This window comes from Lithobates pipiens, unplaced genomic scaffold (genome assembly GCF_037356315.1).
Source record: "Lithobates pipiens isolate NorthernLeopardFrog02 unplaced genomic scaffold, aLitPip1_a1.2 Scaffold_3, whole genome shotgun sequence".
Classification (NCBI taxonomy): Eukaryota; Metazoa; Chordata; class Amphibia; order Anura; family Ranidae; genus Lithobates; species Lithobates pipiens.
The window spans coordinates 238,647,024-238,670,307 of record NW_027507790.1 but is presented as its reverse complement, the minus strand read 5'-3'; the positions used below and the strand labels follow the sequence as shown (position 1 = coordinate 238,670,307).

At 40.5% G+C, this 23,284-nt stretch overlaps 1 protein-coding gene across 25 annotated transcripts in view; it reads left to right on the top strand.

Annotated features, from left to right (window-relative positions):
• The window catches only part of NEDD4L (NEDD4 like E3 ubiquitin protein ligase), a 585,723-nt gene that overhangs the window by 517,249 nt on the left and 45,190 nt on the right, over window positions 1–23,284 (top strand). For 18 of the 25 annotated variants that reach the window (XM_077462942.1, XM_077462945.1, XM_077462939.1 and 15 more), the window contains 6 exons: window positions 5,990–6,187; window positions 9,122–9,199; window positions 13,314–13,368; window positions 13,454–13,510; window positions 18,957–19,015; window positions 21,274–21,339. In XM_077462942.1, the coding sequence (XP_077319068.1) occupies window positions 5,990–6,187; window positions 9,122–9,199; window positions 13,314–13,368; window positions 13,454–13,510; window positions 18,957–19,015; window positions 21,274–21,339 (513 nt within the window). The remainder of the gene's footprint in view (window positions 1–5,989; window positions 6,188–9,121; window positions 9,200–13,313; window positions 13,369–13,453; window positions 13,511–18,956; window positions 19,016–21,273; window positions 21,340–23,284) is intronic. The other 7 variants (XM_077462949.1, XM_077462944.1, XM_077462923.1 and 4 more) reach the window with 2 other exon arrangements.

The window sequence follows — 23,284 nt, the reverse complement described above, 5'->3', positions numbered from 1 at the left end:
TTCACACTCCTATTGTGTTATATTTGGTCACGTATTTATCATAATTATCTTTTAGCTGTATATGTGAGCGCTGCATTTTCTTTTTGGGTTACTTTCTGCTATTTGTCTTTGGCTGTGCTGTCTGCTTTATATACTATATTTTGAGCAACAGCGTGGTATATATTTTTTCATATATAACACAATGATGACGCTGAGGCTGTGCTTTGTAAATGGAACAGCACAGAGAGAGGGATAGAGGCACAACATTGGAAATGTTGTCTAGCTTAGAAGAAATGTAATACTTCTTTAAGCCCTATAAAGGGACCACACACAGCCTACTATATATATATATATATATATATATATATATATATATATATATATATATACACACATACATACACATACAGGTGCATCTCATAGAATTAGAATATCCTCAAAAAGTTAATTTATTTCAGTAATTCAATACCGTGAAACTCATATATTTGATATAGATTCGTTATATAGAGAGCAATATATTTCAAGTATTTCTTTCTTTTAATTTTTATGATTATGGCTTACAGCTAGTGAAACCCCAAAATTCAGTATCTAAGAAAATTAGAATATTACATAAGACCAATTAAAAAAAAATAAGGATCTGCCTGTGACACTGCTGAGTGTTATAGAAGCCCAGGTTTCTTTGATAGTGGCTTTAAGTTCATCTGCATTGTTGGGTCTGGAGTCTCTCATCAATACCCCACAGATTCTCTATGGGGTTTAGGTCAGGCAAGTTTGCTGGCCAATCAAGCACAGTGATACCATGATCAATAAACCAAGTATTGGTAATTTTGGCAGTGTGGGCAGGTGCCAAGTCTGGCTGGCTGGAAAATGAAATCGGCATCTCCAAACAGCTGGTCAGCAGAGGAAAGCATGAAGTGCTCTAGAATTTCCTCATAGAGGGCTTCGCTGACTTTGGACTCGATAAAACACAGTGGACCAACACCAGCTGATGACATGGCTTCCCAAATCAGCACTGAATGTGGACACTTTACAGTGGACCTCATGCAACTTGGATTTTGTGCCTCTCCACTCTCTCTCCAGACTCTGGGACTTTGATTTCCAAATTAAATGCAACATTTTCCACAGTCAGTGATAATTTGGGGAGCCATGTCATCTCTGGTGTTGGCGAACTGTGTTTTATCAAGTCCAAAGTCAGCGCAGTCCTCTACCAGAAAATTCTAGTGCACTTCATGCTTCCCTCTGCTGACTATCTTTAAGGATGGAGATGCTGATTTCATGTTCCAGCAGCACTTGGCACCTTCCTACACTGCCAAAAGTACAATACCTGGTTTAATGATCATGGTATCACTGTGCTTGATTGACCAGCAAACTCCCCTGACCTAAGAGAAGAAGATGAGAGACTCCAGACCCAACAATGCAGATGCAAAGACACTATCAAAGCAACCCGGGCTTCCATAAAACCTCAGCAATGCCACAGGCTGATCACCTACATGCCACACTGCATTGATGCAGTAATTCATGCAAAAGGAGTCCTGACCAAGTATTGGGTGCGTACTATACTGTACATGGACATACTTTTCAGTAAGCCAACATTTCTGTATTAAAAATCCTTTTTTATTGGTCTTGTATAATGATCTAATTTTCCGAGATACAGAATTTTGGGGTTTTCACTAGCAGTAAGCCATAATCCTCAAAATTAAAAGAAATGCTTGAAATATATCACTCTGTGTAACGCAGCTATATAAAATATACAAGTTTCACTTTTTGTTTTGAACTACTGAAATAAATAAATTTTTTTGATGATATTCTAATGTAGCGCCCTGCTCCTGATGAGCAGACGCTATTGTTTTTTTTTGTGTTTTTTTTATTTATCTGAAGCTGTAGTTTGGCTCAAACATAGTTTCTGGTTTCTGTGCCAGTACAGTTGGGTTGCACTGATTCCCACCTGACCGTAGGTGTCGCTGTCACCGTCAGTGGGTGTGGAACAGCAGCAGGCTGGATGTATTGAATACCGCCTCTTGCTCAGAAATGGTTCAGTGGGTGTGGTTTTCCTGCTCTGCATTCTGGGAGAGGGTATTTAAAGTACAGACGCCATTTTTCTGGGGTCTGTGATCCCAACCCCAGGGCCCTCCTTGCCTGGGGTCTGTGTCGCATGGTCTTGTGCCTCGAGGCCTGCTGGCCCGAGGCTCTGCAACTGAGAGTGTAGGCACAGGAATGTCTTGGGGCCTACTGATCCAGGGGTGGTCCTGTGCTGTCTTGCCTGCGGGGATAAGCCAAGGAAAGCTGAAGGATCCAGGGGAGGACTTTTCCAGTGGAGGACCGAGCGCGAAGCTGGTGTCTCTGGAGGAGCCTGGAAACTCAGTTTGAGGACGCATGACGGATCAATATCCTTATAGTCTCGCCGGGTCGGCTGAAAGAATCTGGTACTGTACGGTAGTTCTTCCTAAAAACTCTCAAGAATCTCTAAGTCCGGTTAACAAGTCTGTGGCAGAGACTTTGTTGTGCATCTACTCTCAAGAACCACTAAGTTTCATTAACAAGTCTGTGGCAGAGACTTTGTTAGCATATCATCAGCTGCTAGGTCAAGTGAGAGGGGCCTATCCGGTGACTGCTGGATCCAGTCTGTGGAGCTGTTTGTCCTCTGGATCTGACTGATACCTCTAACCCGCGATTACCAGGTGCCTGAACTCCCCTTATCCTCTAACCCTCTATTGAAGGACTGTGTCTTGTGTCTTTCTCTGGTGTTACCCCTAAATAAATCTTCAAAAAGGACCACGTGTCTGATATATCTTCATTTGGGCTACTTTCCATGGGACCCCCCTAAGATGAAGAGGCGAGCAGAAGAGGTAACGGTAAGCCCGAATAAAACCAGCAGCTCCTTCGGGGTTAGTGCTACACTAATTTTATGAGCTGCACCTCTATAAATATATGCTGATATTATTTTGCAGTGATGTGGCACAATGGATTTTGTCTAGCATACTGTTCAAATTGAGTAGTCAAATAGTTATTAATTGATTTAACTAAGGATATACAATATTAAAATATTTTAAAATGTTGAAAATACTTTGCCTTGTGTTGGGCTTCAATGTAATTTCAAAAGTAATATCTTTTCTTTTAATCTGAAGGTTTTAAAAAAATATATATATATCTTGTGATCCTGCCATGAAGATCCTTGTTCACGCACTTCCTGTTATGGGTTGACAATGCTCTGTTCTTTCTCCTGCTTTGTCAACCTGTTGCATGCTCTTCCAATGAATGCTACCCATAGTACAGGTATGTTCCACAGTTGTCACCATCCTGCCCTGGGAAATTATCTGCAGTTGCTGGAGTGCATGTAAAAAATAAGTGACTGTGAAGAGGCTTCAGGAGATCAGCAGGGCTGATATGCAACAAAATATGAAAAAAAAAGAAAAGTTAATTGTTTATGATGCATTCAGTTAGGGTTTGCATCAACTTTAAAAAATAAAAGTTATGGGTTGACCTCTACTTTATTGATGAATACAAAACCATGTGGTTACATATAATTTATGTTGCACAAAAAAATCAATACATAAAAATATTTGTATATGTATATTAGAACTGAAAGAATTGGCTGCCAAGTTGTATTTTTAGGCTCTTGTACAGTATTCTTTTTTTTTTTTATTTCTTTTTTTTTTGGAGTGTGGGGATTTTATTCCTTTAAATTTCAGAGGGAAAATATTGTCGTTCTTCGCCATTCTGAGTTTTTGACTGTGTGAATAAGTGCCAATAATTACTGATTGTGTTCTATTGTGCGATAGCGTTTTAACTCCCAGTATGAGATTACAGTAGAAAAATGTAACTTGAATGTTTTATGCATTATTTTACAAGGTTTCATTTGAATTGCTCTGCAGACCAGCTTAACAAATAGTAATAATAGTAAATCAATGTGCTGACATTTTCATCTAAAATTAAACCCTTCATTTTTATTTCAGAATTGACCGAGCTAAATTTAACATTAAAGCTACCTTTTTTTGATCTGTTCTTTGAATTTTTTTTTTTTTGTTACTGATATTTGAAAATGATTTGAACCAGACTTCTTTTCCCTTATAGGTATGGTATATATTAGTTGCCAGGGTTGTTAGAGCTCCTCCCATATGAGGAAGGATGGGTTTTGATACATTGTAGAAGAAGACTTTTTCAGACTTATATAGAATTTGGGGGCCAGGTTATAGATATGGCTTTCCAGCTTACAAGCAAGTAATATTTTAAATGTAATTTGGCTTTGATTCAGTGGAGCTTCTTTTTATTAAACTGCAGCAAGGATTGAAGAAAATGTTGTCCATTACAACCAGTCAGATTTCTTATCTTTTAGGCAGTGCAGTCTAGAGGATGTAAGCTGAAATCTGATTGGGTGGTATGGGTAACTGTTTTGGTATATGTTGCACTTGTCTTTAATTTTCCTTGTGTCTTGGAAGGACCCTAGATCCTAGGCCTAGATTTCAATTTGGGAACTCTATTGATTTGAAGTTGAGGTTGAGCCTCACCCCCTTCCAGAACATTCTTGCTCCCGGCCATTCTGTGGTCACATTCCAGTAAATTTACTCAATACTGATGATCTGGCACTGGATTGCTGAATGATAGAGAGTGAACTTTAAGCTAGCCATGCACTAGTTACATTTTGTTTAAACTTTTTCTTTTTAAGAAAGTTTGTTCAATCTTCTAATTGTTAATGAGGTCAATTCAACATTCTATTTCAATGGTAGTGATGAGACAATTGAATGAGTAGGATGGAAATTTTTGCTCCAAGAAAGTGAGCGTGGCTTTCGGCCAGGAAATTATAATCATTCCATAATTTAATGTTAGAAGAAAGTACTTTTGAACAACATTTAATTTACTAAGAGTTTTTTGTATGAACATTTGTTAAATATCTACTAGTGTATGAGCAGCTTTAATTCTACAAGTGGCCATGCCTTAAACTTAGATTGGGGGAAGCCAAGACCCCAAATTGAGCTTTGAAATTTTCTCCCCAGCCTCAAAGCAAATATTAAAGTAAATCTGTAAATTGTTTAAAAAATAAAAAAAGGTCCCTGTCAAAGAAACCTTTTCTTTAAAACTTTAAGTGACTCTTTAGGCAAAAGAGGACACTTTACACTTCTCTGCTGGACAGCAAGTCTTCACTTTGCTCTGTTGAAGAGTTCTAGCCTTTGGCAGAATCTTCACATCTGACACCCCTTTTTAGGCATGTTGGATGCCTGGTCTCCAGCTGTGGACATCGACTCCTTCTGCAAGCCCCTACATCAATACTGTGTGCAGCACTTGTTGTGGGATGCAGGCCTCCAGTAGTATTTAATTCTACCCGAAGCTCTAGCTGTTCAGTAGAGCCAAGTGAAGACTTGCTATTCACCAGAGAGGTAGGTATATGAAGAGCCCTCTTTTGTCTGACTAGTCATTGTAAAGGCATGCACAGGTACTTGATACTTTTGCTTTACTAGATACATTCGCTTTTTATACTTGGATGGGCATGACTGGCACAAAGGAGAATACGGTAGCTGCCATTGCTGATATTCTGAGCAACAGACCTGCGATAAAGTGGCTTCACTTACAGCATGTTTGTTCCGGTCAGGCACCTAGCATTTTCAAGAGAAGGTCATGGCAGCTCCCATAGCTCTCTCACGGTTAGTTATGTCTTCATCCATTCAGAACATATATTTCTATGGGTTTTTCTTTTTTATGGTCATACATTCCAAGCCATACTGTTGTGTTTGCTCCATGTTATTAAGCATTGTCACAGCCTAAACAAGCACAGCGATCTGGAGAATGGACTTATTGAATTGAATAAATAAATAAAACATTAGGATTAAAGGCTGGCATGTGTAACAGCTTGAGCTGCAGCAAATTAATACATAGTAAATGTTCGTAGTGAAGACTAGCGAGGCTGTTCCTGTATTTTAATGGACGTATGCGGATGTTCAGACTGTTCTGCATGACTCTCTCACAGTACTAATTGACATTAATACCTGTTACGTCTGCATTGTGTTTGACCGTGCAGGGTGCTAAAGACTTCCCCGTGCGTCGGGCTGTGAAGGATACATTGTCCAACCCTCAGTCTCCACAACCATCTCCATATAACTCTCCTAAACCACAACACAAAGGGGCACAGAGCTTCTTGCCGCCAGGCTGGGAAATGAGAATAGCGCCAAATGGCAGGCCTTTCTTTATTGACCATAATACCAAAACTACCACTTGGGTAAGCAATGCTGTACTTTATGTAAGGTCACCAGCAAATCAATGTTCAATGTATAACTGCTTGTATTGTATTGTATTGTACTGTGCTGCTTATCAGGCTTTGTGGAAAGATCAGCTAGGCCTCGGCCTTCAAATACAACTCCTGCCAGAACGTTTTCTTCTGTTTCTTTTTTACAGAGCTGGACAGGGTTAGACCCTCTGTCAGTGCTTCATTGTTGTCTGTGTTGGAGAAATTACCCATCACTTCCTGTCCTGTGATGGTGGAGACAGGAAGAGAAAATCTGTCCACTGGAGAAAACCTCTCCAGATGGAAATAAAACTTTATTTTAGTAATATAGTAACCGATTAGAACTAAATAAAGTTAAGGTTAAAAACATGATGATCGGGATCAAGAATATGACCTCAAACTAGCAGAAGAAAAGTTGCTGTTTGTCAATCAAGAGCTCAGGGGTGTTTGGACTATAATCTGAACCCAAGCGTGCTAGCCCACCAAGAGCAATAACCTGTACTGGCCAAGCATCTGCGTCTGGGGCATTCCCCGCAGCTGTACATGCCCCTTATATACTGTATGTAGATAAATGCACATATTTGCCAGCACACCAAGGATATTCAAATATCATCCCAAGGCTTTTATTGCAGAATGATCACACCACAAGAACAAGTGCAACGTTTGGGAGCTGCGCAGGACCCCTTCATCAGGCATGTTGAGGTGCATATTGCGCCAGTCAGGTGGTCCATAAAGGTGACAGCTTCCTGGTGGGCTCACACACATGGGTTTGGCTTTACATGACAACATTGACCTCTGCTGACTGATTATGAAATCTGTTGTTTTTTTTTCCTTGGTTGAGAAATCTGTATTGGTTTTCATTGGGTTTGTTCCATGATCTCTGTGTCCTTTTCTCATTATTAAATTCATTTTATTGTCATTATGGCACATATTGCTGTGTCCATGCATTTATTTTTTTTCCTTTTCTGAAGTTTCAGCTTTTGTATTATGAAATTACCTTTTTTATTTCCACACAAGGGGATAAAATTACAGTAGGTTAAATGGAAAAAAAAATTGTGCTGACCGTTTAAAAAATGGCATTTGTTAAACCACTGGCCAAGTCCTGTGGGGAGGTGTTATGGGGCCTGTGGGATATTGGCCACAGTCAAGAAGACCATAGATATAAAGGGCGATAAACAACTCGCCCACCACTAAGCCTTACGCAGTCCACCCAGACTTTGCACATGCTCTGCGTACAGTTAATTGGAGATTTTCAGATTCTTAGAAAGTTTTCACTTTTTTAGGCTTTAAAATGTGCATTATTACTATTCTCTATATCAGGGGTCTCCAAACTTTCTAAGCAAAGGGTCGGTTTATTGTCAGACTTTAGGAGGGCCAGACCGTGGCCAGAAGGAGCGTTCCTTTTCCTGGCATCAGTGACAGTAAACATCACCACATTTGATATTATTAGGGAGGAATAGTGTCCCATTGTTGGTGGCAGTGGGAGAAATAATGCCCCATTGTTGGTGTATGAGAATACTGTCTTGTATCAGTGGCAGGAATAGTGACCAAAGGGCCAGATAAAAAGCAAAGGGCCACAATTTGGCAACTACTGCTCTAAATAACCCTACATGGCCTTTTTGTCAGAAACAATGATAAAGTCTGTTGTAATGCTTTCTGTTATTGCTCTGTGTATGGCCTCCCTCGGATTTCTATTGATGGATGTTGGATAAGAAAGATCAGCTTCTTTAATAAACACCCAAACCAATATTCCAAGAAGACAAGAAATTAGTGGTTCCTTCGAATGTGCATGTAGGACCATTTATTTTTAATGTACCGTGATCTCATTAGTGCAGGATATGGCTCCTCCTCCCTGGAATGGCAGGAGGTTGTGGGCATTTACACACCTGCAAGTGTTGATGTTGGAGAAGATCCTATTTGCATATAAACAGCCCTTCAAAATTTGACAGATATTTTAAAAAGGAAACCAGGCATGAGACAAAAATGCAGTTGGCCATTGATTGCCACAATTTCTTGGCTTTTCATTATTGCCCTCTCCCTTGAATAATCTTTGTCACTGAAACAAGTATGCAGATCTTGACTTCTGATTTTCTCTGATGCTTCAGATCTTCATAATCTTTTTGGAACCGTTATATTTGAAAAATTCTGAAGGCCAAGGAGTAGCGTAAAAGCCAGTCACATTGCATTTTTGCTTAAGAATGTCAACAGCAGCCTTCATATTTCTTGAAGGCTGCTGCAAACTTTAACTTTAGGCTAAGGGCGGATTGGAACCTTTTTTCCAGTAGGTGTGTGCTGCCTCTATTGAGAATTATTTTTCCTGGTGTGGAGAAATCCCAAACTTTTTAGTTGTCATTGGGGGAGTCATAGGAGTACAGCCTCAAATGGTGACAACTGTCCAACATGGGGTTTCCCCTCACTTCTGTTGGGTAGAGATGTGCTCTGGTATGTTTTGACCAGGATCAGAACCCATGCGTGCAAACCTGTCAGGAAGCTGTCACCTTATGCAGACTAGTCACCCATGGTTGAGTGCAATTACACATATAGAAGGGGGTTGAATACATGTGACAGCAGGGTTGGGAATGCTCCAGCTGAAAATAATTGCCATTCAGCTTCCTGACAGGCTTACATACATGGGTTCGTATTCTAGTCCAATCATGCCTGAGCTCATCATTATATTTTGGACCAGAAGTGAAGGGAAATCTCACTGATTGGGATAAAGACAGCAATACAACTCTTACAGAGCTGCTTACCCTTCCAATGCCCTATAGAAAAAGCGTGTTTTAGTTGGAATTCCCCCATAGAGATCTATAAGGATCTGCGTTAGGCAAATTAATAAATTGGAGAAAGGCTTTTGTTTTCAACAGAGTTCTTTCTTAATGAATGTTTACCAAAAACATATTTCACTAACCGAACTATTTTGTTTCACAGGAGGACCCGAGGTTAAAATTTCCAGTTCACATGCGAACAAAAGCGTCATTAAATCCGAATGACTTGGGTCCTCTTCCAGTGAGTATCGGTGTGGGCTGCAGGTTTTTGCTTGAATTATATATAACTTGGAACACACAGAGGAGTTTTTGTTCAGTGAGTTGCTAGCAGAACCAGGTGCTTTGCTACTGCAAATCAATCTGCCTTACATGCAGCAAATGATTTGCAGTAGGATTTGTGTGTATTTGCCATCCCTGGCACCTGCAGTCGTAAAGGGAAGGAATGACTCCTCATTGGGCTACTGCTGTCCAGACAGGTGCTATTGCTTCAAGTGTATATATTTTTTTCTCTTTTCCTCCAAATAATGCCATTCTTCATCACCTTTGCCATGCTTCAGTGCTGTTGCCAGCTTCCTATTTAAATCCAGCTGGCAGTCCTCATCAAGGCAAAATGACACTTTGTCATTCTGCCCATTTCCTGTCCTTTACCTGGCCCCTAGATGGTACGTCATCACATAGGCCAACAGTACTCCAGAACTAAGTGATGCTTACGTGAGTGCCACTCAGTCCTTAAATAAGAAGACAACCAAGGGATGATATCACAGAACTGGCAAGAAGACCTGAAGAAAAAAGTTATGCATAGGGGCCTTAAAGACTAACTCAATCTTTTACACCTTTAACATGGTGCCAAGCATAGCTCTCTAAGCTCCAGAATTCCCCCCCCCCATGACAGCGTGCAGGGGTTCTTCTCTTCTGCAGCCACTGTCAATTATGAAAGCAGCTGCAAGGCCCCGCCTGCACTAATACACCATTTATACACTGAGATCTGTGAATAAATGAACTACAAGTCCCACCATGGCAGATGGACTTCTAATTTTCAATGGAATAAAAGTGTGGTGTTCACCGCACTAATAGCCCCTTGACACTTCCTGCAGCTCTCCAAACTGAAAGTCTGTAGTTAGCTGGAGCCTCGATCAGTGGATCGTGGATGCAGTGCTTTGTAAACCTCCTTTTTTATTTTTATTTTTTTATTAAATACCAGTCTTTGGGGAGAAGGGGGCAGTGGCAGTATGGGAGGATAGGGAAATCCTGTAGTTCTGCTTTAACTACAGGAGAAATTCCGTAATTGCATCAGCAATTCAATATATAAAAATGTTGCATTACCAATTTTAAAAAAAATATATAAAAATGTTGCATTACCAATTTATATTTATATATATATATATATATATATATATATATATATATATATATATATATATATATATATATATATATACATACACTATATCACCAAAAGTGTTGGGACAACTGCCTTTACATGCACATGAACTTTAATGGAATCCCAGTCTTAGGGTTCAATATTGAGTTGACCCACCCTTTGCAGCTATAACAGCTTCAGCTCTTCTGTGAAGGCTGTCCACAAGGTTTAGGAGTGTGTCTTGGGAATGTTTGACCATTCTTCCAGAAGCACATTTGTGAGGTCAGGCACTGATATTGGACAAGAAGCCTGGCTTGCAGTCTTGGCTCTACTTCATCCCAAAGGTGTTCTATTGGGTTGAATTCATGACTGTATGAAAGTCAGTCAAGTTCTTTGACCCCAAACTTGCTTATCCATGTCTTTATGGACCCTGCTTTGTGCACTGGTGTCATGTTGGAACAGAAAAGGGGTCATCCCCAAACTGTTCCCACAAAGTTGGGAACCTGTCCAAAATGTCTTGGTATGCTAATTCCTTAAGATTTACCTTCAATGGAACTAAGGGGCCAAGCACAACCCCTGAAAGACAACCCCACACCATAATCCCCCCTCCACCAAATGACTTGGACCAGTGCACAAAGCAAGGTCCATAAAGACAGGGGTGACTGAGTTTGGGGTGGAGAAACTTGACTGGCACTACACACAACCCTGACCCATTGAGACATAAACTCCAAAGTAACATCCCCATGAATGGCAGGACCTAAGGTTTCCCAGTAGAATTTTTTCTCAAAGCATCACACTGCCTCTGCCGGCTTGCCCTCTTTCCATACTGCATCCTGGTGCCTTATTTTCCCCAGGTAAGCAACGTACATGCACCCAGCCATACACATGATATAAAAGAAAACGTGATTCATCAGACCAGGCCACGTTCTTCAATTGCTCCATGGTCCAATTCTGATGCTCATGTGCCCATTGTAGGCAAAATGTATTTGGCTGTGGACACAGGTCAGCATGGGTCCCCTGACCAGTCTGCAGTTGCATACTGCGATGCAAACTGCAATGCACTGTAATTCGAGTTACAGTAGCTTTTCTCTTGGATCGAACTACACGGGCTAGCCTTTGCTCCCGAGGTGCATGAATAAGCCTTGACTCCGTTTCCAGTTTTCCTACCTTGGACCACATTTGGTTGATCCTGACCACTGCAGACCTTGACCATCCCACAAAAATTGCAGTTTTGGAATTGTTTGGACCCATTACAATTTGGCCCTTGTCATAGTCATTTAAATCCTTAAGGTTGCCCTTTTTTTTTGCTATCAACTTTAGGAACAGCATGTTCACTTGTTACCTAATATATCCCACCCACTTTAAAGGGGTTGTAAAGGTTTGTGTTTTTTCACCTTAATGCATTCTATGTATTAATGCATTCATTAACCCCTTCCCGCCGAGCGTATGCAGATCTGCATACTCGGCTTCTGGGGGGTATACTGGGATGATGCCCGCACCTGCAGGCATCATCCCGGTACCGTTTTCTTCAGCAGGCGATTGGCTTTCCAGCCATTAAAACCGATGCGGCTAAAAGCCGCTCGGCTGTTATGCCGGAGGAGCGGGAGGGGACATCCCCCCCTCCCGCTGCTGTTACCGGTGCTCCCGTTCGTGTGTGATGCCTCCGGCCGCTGGGGAGGAACTGGAACGAACTCGTAATCGGCTTCGTTCCAGTCTCCTCATAGTAAACACGGAAGCGACGTCATGACGTCACTTCCCGTTTACTCGGCTGCCAATGGCGGCGGTTTTAAAAAAATATACGGTATTCAGAATCGCCGTTTTCGGCGATCTGAATACATTGAAGTGTAAAGGAGGGGTGAGGGGTCTTTTAAAACAATTTAGTAATTTTAAAATAAATAAAAAAATAAAAAAAATTTTTTTAAAGCACGAGCTCGTGAAGCAAAGAAAACGCATACGTAAGTCGCGCCCGCGTATGTATAAATGGTGTTCAAATCACACATGTGAGGTAACGCCGCGATCGTCAGAGCGAGAGCAATAATTCTAGCACTAGACTCCCTCTGTAACGCTAACCTGGTAACCGTAAAAAAAATTTAAAGCGTCGCCTATTGAGATTTTTAGGTACTGTACTTTGTCGTCAATCCACAAGTGCGTGCGATTATAAATTGTGACATGTTTGGTATCTATTTACTCGGCGTAACATTATCTTTCACATTATGCAAAGAAATTGGGCTAATTTTACTGTTTTTTTTTTTAATTCATGAAAGTGTCCCTTTTCCCAAAAAGTTGCGTTTAATACCGTGTGACATAAAATATTGCAACAATCGCCGTTTTATTCTCTAGAGTCTCTGCTAAAAAAATATATATAATGTTTGGGGGTTTCAAGTAATTTTCTAGCCAATAATACGGATTTTAACTTATAAACACCAAATGCCAAAAATAGGCTTAGTCATGAAAGGGTTAAATAATGCTCTTGATTGTATATATTGATAGCAGCGCAACCATTGGCTCCTGCTGCTATGAAATCCAATGACGCCGGGGGGGGGGGGGGGGGCGAGTCCAGCATTCTGTGTGTCGGGAGTGCGCCCACAGGGTAACCCCCCCCCCCTCGGGGAATCGGTTCTCCGAGGGGGACATCAGATATGGGGAGGAGCCGCGAGAGACTTCGGGGGACCCCAGAAGAGGATGATCAGGGCCACTCTGTGCAAAATGAGATGCACAGTGGAGGCAAGTATGACATGTCTGTTATTTAGAAACAAAAAGGCCTTTACAGTCACTTTAACATGCCATTGTAACGAAATAATCAATGTTATTCACTTTACCCTTTCAGTAGTCATATTGTCATGGTTGATCGATGTGTGTGTGTGTGTGTGTGTGTGTGTGTGTGTGTATATATATATATATATATATAGAGAGAGAGAGAGAGAGCTTTAATTATGAAGCTATTTATTCTGTGCTTCTTCCTCTTTCTAATGAATTTTGATGCCTTATTTTGCAGCCTGGCTGGGAGGAGAGAATACACATAGACGGCAGAACATTCTACATAGACCACAGTAAGTGTTCTCCCTCTTAGCAGACTTCACCTGCAATGACAGGTATTAGCATTATGAAAATCATGTGATCTTACTCTTTATTCAGGAACTCAAGTGTTGATGTGCACAGACCGTGAAAATGCACAGTCCCTGCCCCCCTACGGTACTGTACATTCTGCACCACAATGCTTGCGGTTTCCCCCTATTTGTGTCAGTGAAAGATTGTTGAAAGATTAACAACTTTTTGCATTTTCTTTATGTTAATACAGCGTTGGTGGATACTGTATGTTTAGATGACTTGCCTCAGCGATCCTGCCTTGGCATCCACCATTGCAAAGGGAAAATAAGTCCAGCAGCATTTTGTTATCAGAAGGCCAAACAGTATAGTGGGAGCCTTCTGGCTTAACCAATATGGCTGTGTAACTCATACCAACCAATTAGATGTTTGCGTTCACTTTTAAATATGTTTAGGTTATGTAACAACAGATCATTGGTTGGTTGTGTGTTACTTTACCTTAGCACCTCTTGCCATCAACATGCCAAATATTTTCAAGGGTTACTCCAACTTTTTGATAAATTTGTGTTTATTTAAATAAAAGTGCACTCCAGCCCACATGTTGAGTTTTGAATTTAACATCAGCATTATAGCTGCATCTATAGATGTTCTACATTTTTGTTTATTTATCCAGTGAAAAAGTAAAACTGATATACAGTACCCAATCAATTTTTATTGTACTGATTTCGAGTGACTGAAAGATGTATTCTGATTTGTTGCTGTATATCAACGTCTGGTAATAACCACTTGCCACACGTAGGACATCTATGGATGTCCTCAGGTTTCAGTAGTTATACCGGGATGATGCCTGCACCTACAGACATTATCTTAGTATTGATCTTTTCAGCTTGCGATTCCAGGTAAGGTAGAAGTGATCTGAGTGGCTAATTAGCCACTCAATCACTTCTGCTGGTGGTGGAAGGGGGTACCACCATTGTCGTGAATTTTAGAGCAAGAGCAATTATTCTACCAGACCTCCTGTGCAACTCTAAACTGGTAACCACTCTGGTAAAGGCGTTTAAAGCGTTGCCTATGGGGAATTTTAAGCACTGTAGTTTGCCGCCATTCCACAGGCAGATGCAATTTTAAAGCGTGATATGTTAAGTATCTATTTACTCGGTGTAACATCATCTTTTATGTGGATTTTTTGCAAATAAATTGCGCTTGAAAAACCACTGTGAAAATACCATGTGACATAAAAAAAATTGCAACGCCCACCAATTTCTTCTATAGGCCCTCTGCTAAAAAATATATTGCTTGGGCGTTCTAAGTAATTTTCTAGCAAACAAAAGTAGATTTGTACATGGAGCGAAGTGTCAGAATTGGCCCCGATGGGAAGTGGTTAACGTCAATAATCAAACTTCTTTGAGGGGAAAGCCTCTTAGCTGGGACACAGACAACAATAATAACCCATCAAGAGGTTCTAACCCTTTTCCAGTTCAAGTTTTAAAGTAAAACTGGCATAATTAGAATAAATTACTGTTTAGTGTAAAACTAGGGGCTTGGGAACTCACTCCTATAATGGTGGGGGCAAACAAATGTTACCTTCCATAAAAAACTGCATGTCAAAATCATTTACAGATCTGCAGATGTAGCTAAAATGCTGAAGTTCAAAAGAGCATTTCTTGTTCCCTCACCCCCTGAACCTCCCCATTGGTCCTATAACGATATATAACGACATAATGATGGGCAGCCTAACTGGCCAATAAGAAAGTTTAATAGGTGAGAGGATGGGGCCTAGCTTAAAGGGTTCATCTTAATCAAAAAACTGCCAATGTAGGTAAGGGGGTGCCTATAGACAAAAACAAAACCGTGCAGCTCTGAGTAAAGTTAAATAATGCCCTCGCTATAGGCCATCAACACACCTTTGGAAGCATGGTTGTGAGTATGGCATCCTCCCATCCTGCCTTGTTGCCAGGATGTTTCCAAGGCAATCCTAGCTGATGATGGAAAAACCCTATGGGTTTTCCAGCCAGGCTTCGGAAGATGCACCTATAGCATGGACAATTTCCAACGCTAGTCAAAGTTATACAGTTTGTTTTTATCTACAGTAGCCTCTTACCTGCATAGGCAGGTTTTGGTAAAGGTGAACTAACCCTTTGATTTTTACAGAGTTGAGATTTATACATAATTTCAGCTTCCTATACCTTTTGAGAAACTGATCATGTTGACATACAAAGGCTCAGTTTGGACTGTCCCAATTAGTGACAGGTTTACTTTAACTTGTAGCATGCTGAAATCATTCTATATGCTTTACCGTATGGCTAGGCCAAGGAGTAGGCAAAAGAAATGTCCATCTTGGGCTCTTCAGCAGGGGAAGGGGTGCAAAAAGAGGCAGGACCTACAACCTATACTGCTGAATTATTTCACATCTCATGGAGAGGGAGCGGGGATCCCTTTCTTCTCCCCAACACTGCTTTACATGGTAGTGTAGTAGGGAACTGGAGCACTCTTTGGAAATCATGTAATCAAGTGCATACAATACAGACTTAATGCTGATGTTGACCCCTGTGAGATTTAAACCAAGACCTGAGAACTGCAAGGTTATAGTGCTGATCAGTTTATGTAGGGTATGCATTATCAGCCATGTTCCTGTTAAAGTATTGGTTTACCCTAGTAAGGAATGTTTAATGCATCTAGTTGTGATGAAGATCAGTCTCTACATTATCTGCCTACTGAATGCTTGCATCAACCCAACATTCCATTGCGTCCATTGTCTCTCAACACTGAGCACAGGACCCTTAAGAGTCTATACAGGGATCATTATATGTAATAATCAATAATGACAGAGTTATTATTTGGGTTCATTGTCTTAAAAAAAATAAAAAAACAAAACAGATTTGTCAAAAAGGTGGAGTGATCCTTTGATATAGCTTAAAACAAGATATAGCATAGCAAGGCCTCAGTGGTAAAATTGCTATTCTGACTTAATTTTCTGGTTGTGGCATGTTTTATTTGTCTCCACGCATTAATACACCTCCGGACTGTTTTCTTTATACACCCTGAAGTAACACTTTGTGTGTATGCACAGTAACCAGTATAAGTGAATTTAATACTTCTTGTTTGTGTATGTGAAAGTTAACATTACAGACAGTGGGCATTTAGGCAGCCATACTGAATTTTCAGGTCACTAGTGCTGTAATGCAGAGTAAACGTCAGCCATTTATGGCATGCTGAGACTGGAAGTGATAGGTTATGTTCATAGGAATGCATGCAACAGAAAAAAACGCTGCGTTTGCTGGTTAATAAGGAAAGAATGAATTAGATATTGTCCCCGCTCATACAAATTCTGTCTCTGTTCTACCTGATGATTGGATTTAACTGTTGAAAAATTAAATCTTGAATCAAAGCACACTGCCCAATATTTTTGTGCCTTTTCTTGCAATATTTAAATTGGGGACAGGATCTTTTTTTTTTTTCAGGGATTGCAGTAGTGGGTCAGTGTAATGGATAATTGTGCGATGGGTGAATACAGTTATCCAGCGAACCTCTCCTTTGCTTAGTCCAAGCAATATAAGGTTCTTCAAGCCACCTACCTTATTACCTTATTCCTATAAGCCATGTGTCAAACACAAGACCCTCAAGCTGCCTGCCAGACTTTTTCCCTTGCACCCGGAGCTTTTTTTTTCAGCCGGAGTGTGGCGGAATGGATGTCCACTACCTCTGGCTCTGGCCCTCCGCTCCCCTCTCAACACTGTCACTTGTTAACACGGAAGCCTTCTATGCTTACAAGGACAGATTTCCTCTCAATGGCTCGCACAGATCCCTGCCTACCCTGCACTCATGGGTGAGGACAAAGGGTGTGCAGGTGCAGTGTGAGATAGGGCATCATAAGGTAAGCTGCACAGATGCTGCTCAATGATCTCCTTGCCAGTGAGTGAGAGGTGGAGCCGCTTTCATTGCCAGCAGGTACTAGAGCCGGGACAGGTAGTTGAGATGAGAGGAAGCTTTTGGGTGGCTGTGGTGGAACTGCACTCTGTACATTTCGCACCCTTGAACCCTGCACTCGGTACGTAGCGCACCCCTAAACTCTGTACTTTGTGCATTGGGCACCCTTGAAACTACACTCTGTACATAGCGCACCCCTGAACTCTGCAAATTACGTACTCTTGGTATTTATTGTCTCTTTAGGATCCTCCCAATGTTTGGCCACATCCACCACTCAATGTAGTTTGTCAGGGGGTATGGTTCAGTTCCTGCACCTATTCTCTGAACAAAAAAGCCCTGGATACATTTATATAGTCTTACAGATACAACCGGCCCTTTGAGGACATCCATAATGCTGATGCCCCCCCCCCCCCATGAAATTAAGTTTGACACCCCTGCTACAAGTCTTTATACTGTATACCTGCTAATCCTATATAATGATTGTTTCAGTAGAAGAGTCATATCTTTCAGAAATAAATGGGCAATTTGGTCTATCAAAGATTGTTTTAATGGAAAAGGAACAACTTGTCCCAGTGTCATTTTTGTTGGTATTTCCCCAGCTCTATCTTTACTTTTATGTGTCAAATTATCTTTTCTGACTAAAAGACCAATGCAGCGATTGAATTTATATTTGATCAATGATATATAGTTTACGTGTATGACTAGCCTTACTGGAGCTGGCTGCTGCTTTAAATACCTAAGCCTCATTGTACCTGCAGGCTACATAGTGTAGCTCATAACAGCCTTGGGATAAAAGCAGTGGATAAAACCAAAAGCAGAACTATACCTTAGTAAAGAATTGATCATTCCCACTGCTCTCGAGGCTGTTAAAAAAACAAAACAAGCCTATTGTAATACTCACTGTGCAACAGTTCTGGGCTCCCTGCAGGTAGAAGTGATGGCACAAGGCTGTGGCTGGGGAAGGGATACCTATGCAGGCTGCTACTGCTTGGCTGCCCAGTGGGAGAGTTTAGGTATGCTCTATAATAATAATAAAAAAAAAAAATATATATATATATATATATATATATATATATATATATATATAAAACTATATATTGATATATAGTTTATATAATACATACCATTTGGTGTATTTACGTTTTTTTTTATATTTCAGTTTCAGAGGTGACGTTTTTAAAAAAAAATTGGAATTTGACCTTACTATGAAAAATGAGTCGTGAACCATCTTTATTTCTTTTAGATCAAGCCTAATTAAGGCACTATTGTCAACTTCTTTTTTCTTATTTGCTTATTTATTCAAGTCAAACCTTTATATAACTAAACATTCTCCACCCACTAGTAGTGTAGCAAACGGCAATCAAGTATGGGCTGATAGATGGCAGTTTACTTGGCTTGGTTTTTTGCAAACCAGGTTTTGGGATTGTGTTTGAAGAAGTTTGTCCCACCTATCTATGGGGTTGATTTACGAAAACTGGAGAGTGCCCCTGTGCATGGTAGCCAATAGGCTAATTAAATTAAAAGAACCTAGGAGCTGATTGGTTTCTATCCAGAGCTGCACCAGATTTTGCACTCTCCATTATTGGTAAATCTCCCCCTTTTTAACTTGTTGCAGTAGCTGAATGTTAAGCAATCTAAAAGGTAAAAATGTACCCTTTAATTGCAGATACTAAAATAACCCAGTGGGAAGACCCTCGACTACAGAATCCAGCCATCACCGGGCCAGTAAGTTAAAGCAAAACCCAGCTGATTGTTTTTTTGTTTTTTTTTTGTTTGTTTTTTTGTGAAATGGATAGAGACAGAGATGTACTTTATGTACATAATTACATGTGTAAAGTTTTAATCGGGATAATATGTTTGTTGCCTCTATGGATTAATTGTAGCAAACCTGGCAAAGTTATGGATTATTAAGAGAGGACTTTTCATCCATCAAAGCAGCTTGTGTTGCCCGCCTTTACATTCCGTTAACCAGAAAAACATTTCTTGTATGGCCTTCTCATCTCTGGTGGTCATCCATCCCCCAATTTGGGAGCTAAACCCTGCCCACCTGTCATGCCATTATCCAATGAGAATACCTTGGCAGCCAGTAAGGTAGTGAAATGGTAGGCTTACGCATAATGTGGTCAAGTGGAGGCCCCTGGTGAGTGTCCCAGTGTTAGAGAGGTACAAAGAAGATGGTTTTCTGGATAACACAGTGGCTAATGCCGCGTACACACAATCGGAATTATGGTCGGAAAAAGCTCTGATGGTTTTCCCCGACGGAATTCTGACGGAATTCGGCTCAAGCTGTTTTGTATACACACAGTCACACCAAATTCCGACCGTCAAGAACGCGGTGACGTACAACACATACGACGGGACTAGAAAAAGGAAGTTCAATACCCAGTAGCCAATAGCTTCCATCTTGTAGTTGAATCTGAGCATGTGTGAGTTTTTGCGCGTTGGAATTTCATACACATGATCGGAATTTCCAATAGAACGTTTTTCCGTCTGGAAAATTGAGAACATGCTCTAAAATTTTTGCTGGCGGGAATTCAACCAGCTTAATTCTGATGGAGCATACACACGGTCACATTTTCCGATGACAATCTCTCATCGGTCTTTTGCTGGCCGAAATTCCGATTATGTGTACGCGGCATAAGTGGTTAGCGTTTCTGCCTACCAGCACTAGGATTGTTGGTTCGAATCCCAACCACAACACTACCTGCCTGGAGTTTGCATGTTCTCCCTGTGCCTGCATGGGTTTCCTCCAAGTACTGCAGTTTCCTCCCACACTCCAAAGACATGCTGGTAGGTTAATTGGCTCCTGTCCAAATTGGCCCTTATATATGTACTGTATTAATGTGAGTCAGGGACCTTAGATTGTAAGCTCCTTGAGGGCAGTGACTGATGTGAATGTACAATATATATGTAAAGAGCTTCCTAAATTAACAGCACTATATAAGTACCTATAATACATTTAAAAAAGTTGAGTAGTGTCCACAAAACTTTTTTATTTATTTGCACAAGCTACTTAGATCTTAGAAGAAGGCGGCAGGCCCCCAAAAGCTTGTACTGAAAATGTAACTTGGTGTAAAGCAAAACGGATATTACTCAACTGTGTTGTTGCAGTAGTGCACCAATATGGCTACAATCACCTTAAGCTGGCTAACAAAAGTAATAGTTGGTGTTAGAAAGTTTATTAGGCGTATATTTTTTTTTCTTTTAAATGTAAATGTAAGTTCCCTCTAAAGAATGTTAGACTAGCCCGAAATGTAGCCATTAATATATACTGTAGCTCTGGCTGCCCCTGTCCATTGATAGCCGATACATTGACATATCTTGTTTCCATTCATAAATCATTCACTAATGCTTGAGGCAATGGGGTACAACTAATTTTAGAATTCAGCCTTCACCTTTAAAAACAAGCCAGCATCTAAAGCTTTGATATTTCCTTTTAAAGACAAAATATAAATTCATAGTTCAGATTTGCACATTGAGGGAGGCACTGGAGTGATTAAGAGTAAAAAAAAGGAAATAGTTACCTTAAAATATAGGGGTTCTATTTCTAGGTCACATGGCCTTAAACACACCATTCGGTCATGTGACCCTTAGCAGATCTTCATAATTATTTAAAGCAAACCTTTATTTTAGTACATAGCTCCACTTAAGAAAACACTTCTGATATTTCTTTTGTATAGATATAGGTATCTCTGGCATACAGTACCCCCAACCCTACTGTTCCTGATGGCTCTGCCCAATGTTTCAGGCAGCGGTTTAGGTTTCTTACACTTTCGGAATTTTAGTTTTTTTGGAGTTCCAACTAAATAAAAAAAAAATCTAGTTGGTGATTCAACGTCAGCACCTAGCCAAAGGTGCAATGTCATTTTTTGAGTGTGCTGTCACTTTTTTGTAGCAATATTAATATAGTTCTCCACTTTAATAATATACATCTGAGCGTGACTTTGTTTTAATGGAACCATTATTTTCTCTTCCTCTTCTAGGCTGTCCCTTACTCCAGAGAGTTCAAGCAGAAATATGATTATTTCAGGAAAAAACTGAAGAAACCAGTAAGTATTTTTTTTTTGTAATTCCTTTATTGAATGCAAGAAGAAAAAACAGGCACATGGACAACAGTGATATAACAGACATAGTTCCAAAACAAAAACATCCTAGTATCCTAATAGCACCTGGGTGGGAGATATAGAGACCATCCCAGATTTAAGCTTAAACATAACCTGAAAGCATTCCTGGACAGGGGGCTAAATTCCCCTCTACGACCTCTGACCCAGTAAGTATTTTTAACTCCATTACAAAGGTAATTGCTATAGTACCGTGGCACTGTTATTTGCAGAGCAGGGTTATGGGTCTCAAAGCAACTCCCTTATCACCAGTAACTTTGTTTTGTTGTAACATTTTACCACTTGCAACCAGCCCATAGTAAAAATATGTCATTTGTTTGATGTTAAATACTGGAGTTATAGTGATTATCCCCCCCCCCCCCCCATTCCCACCGCTTCCCAGTTGGTCCGGGGCTTACCTGACCCATCAGTGAAGCCCGAAAGTGATCCAATGCTGGCAGTAGTTGGGTATAGAGAAGAGTAGGGCCAAGGGGGCCACCACTCATCTCTATGCCCTTGGAGGACCGGTGCGATGGCTGGTGGGTCCTGGGCCAAAGTAAATATATATATATATATATAAATATATATAATATATATTTTTTTTAATTCTTTATTTCTTTGCAAAGATACAAAACATAAGTTGTCAATAATAATTACATATACGAAACACTTTCTGGTAGCCACATGTTCCATTAAACAACAATCAATAAGAAAACAACATAATGTATTCCTGCCATTTTTATAAACAAAACAATATCAATACGATATCAATACAATATCAATTCCCCATAGCGGGGGGGAAGGGGGGAACAAAGAGAGGATAGGGAAGAGGGAGAGAAGGGGAGGAAACCGACCCCACCCACCAAAGGGTAAGGTTCACATCACTCGACCAGTTAGTGCCCGTTCACACAGGGGCGACGCGACTTGCAGCGCGACTCACAGACGCGACCTGCACACGACTTCAGCGCCGACTTGCAAAATGACTTCTGCATAGAAGTCAATGCAAGTCGCCTGAAGTCGCCCCAAAAATAGTACAGGAACCTTTTTCTAAGTCGCAGCGACTTGAGTCGCTCCTATTAGAACGGTTCCATAGTACAGAACGGAGCGCGACTTGTCAGGCGGCTAAGTCGCCTGACAAGTCGCGGTAGTATGAATGGGCACTTAGTCTAATCCTCAGCTTCCTCTCCAATCAACCTCTTCCCCTCTTCTGACTGTAAAAATATTTCCCATGGGGCCCAGACTTGCACTATAGATTCCCTTTCCTCCGGAGGCATAGGGATCAAATTCTCCATGATCCCAATTTTCCTTACTTTGTTTAACCATTGCGAAATTCGCGGTGCCCCTGTTTCCTTCCAGCAAGTGGTGATGCAGCTTTTAGTAAATATATTTTTTTTAAAAGGAAAAGTAAAAAAATACTTTTGTTTTTTGCTTTTAAAGGTAAATGAGAGATTTGGGGTCTTTTTGACGCCAGATCTCTCAATAAAGAGTACCTGTCATCCTTATTAATATTACACGGGATGTTTACATTCCTTGTAATAGGAATAAAAGTGATTCTAAAATAAATAAAGGAACAGTGTAAAAATAAAAAGTAAAATAAATAAGAAAATAATATTTTTTTAAGCGCTCTCATCCCGCCATGCTCACGCGCAGAAGTGAACGTATATGTAAACGGTGTTCACACATGTGAGGTATCGCTGTTACATTAGTGCGAGAGCAATAATTCTACCACTAGGCCTCCTTTGTTAATCTAAACAGGTAACCTGTGAAAAAAAATTAACACTTGATTTTTAAAGTGATTGTAAAAGCAGAAGTTTTTTTTATCTTTATGTATTCTATGCATTAAGATAAAAACCCTTTTGTGTTCAGCAGCCACCCAGATTTATCTGAGCCTCAT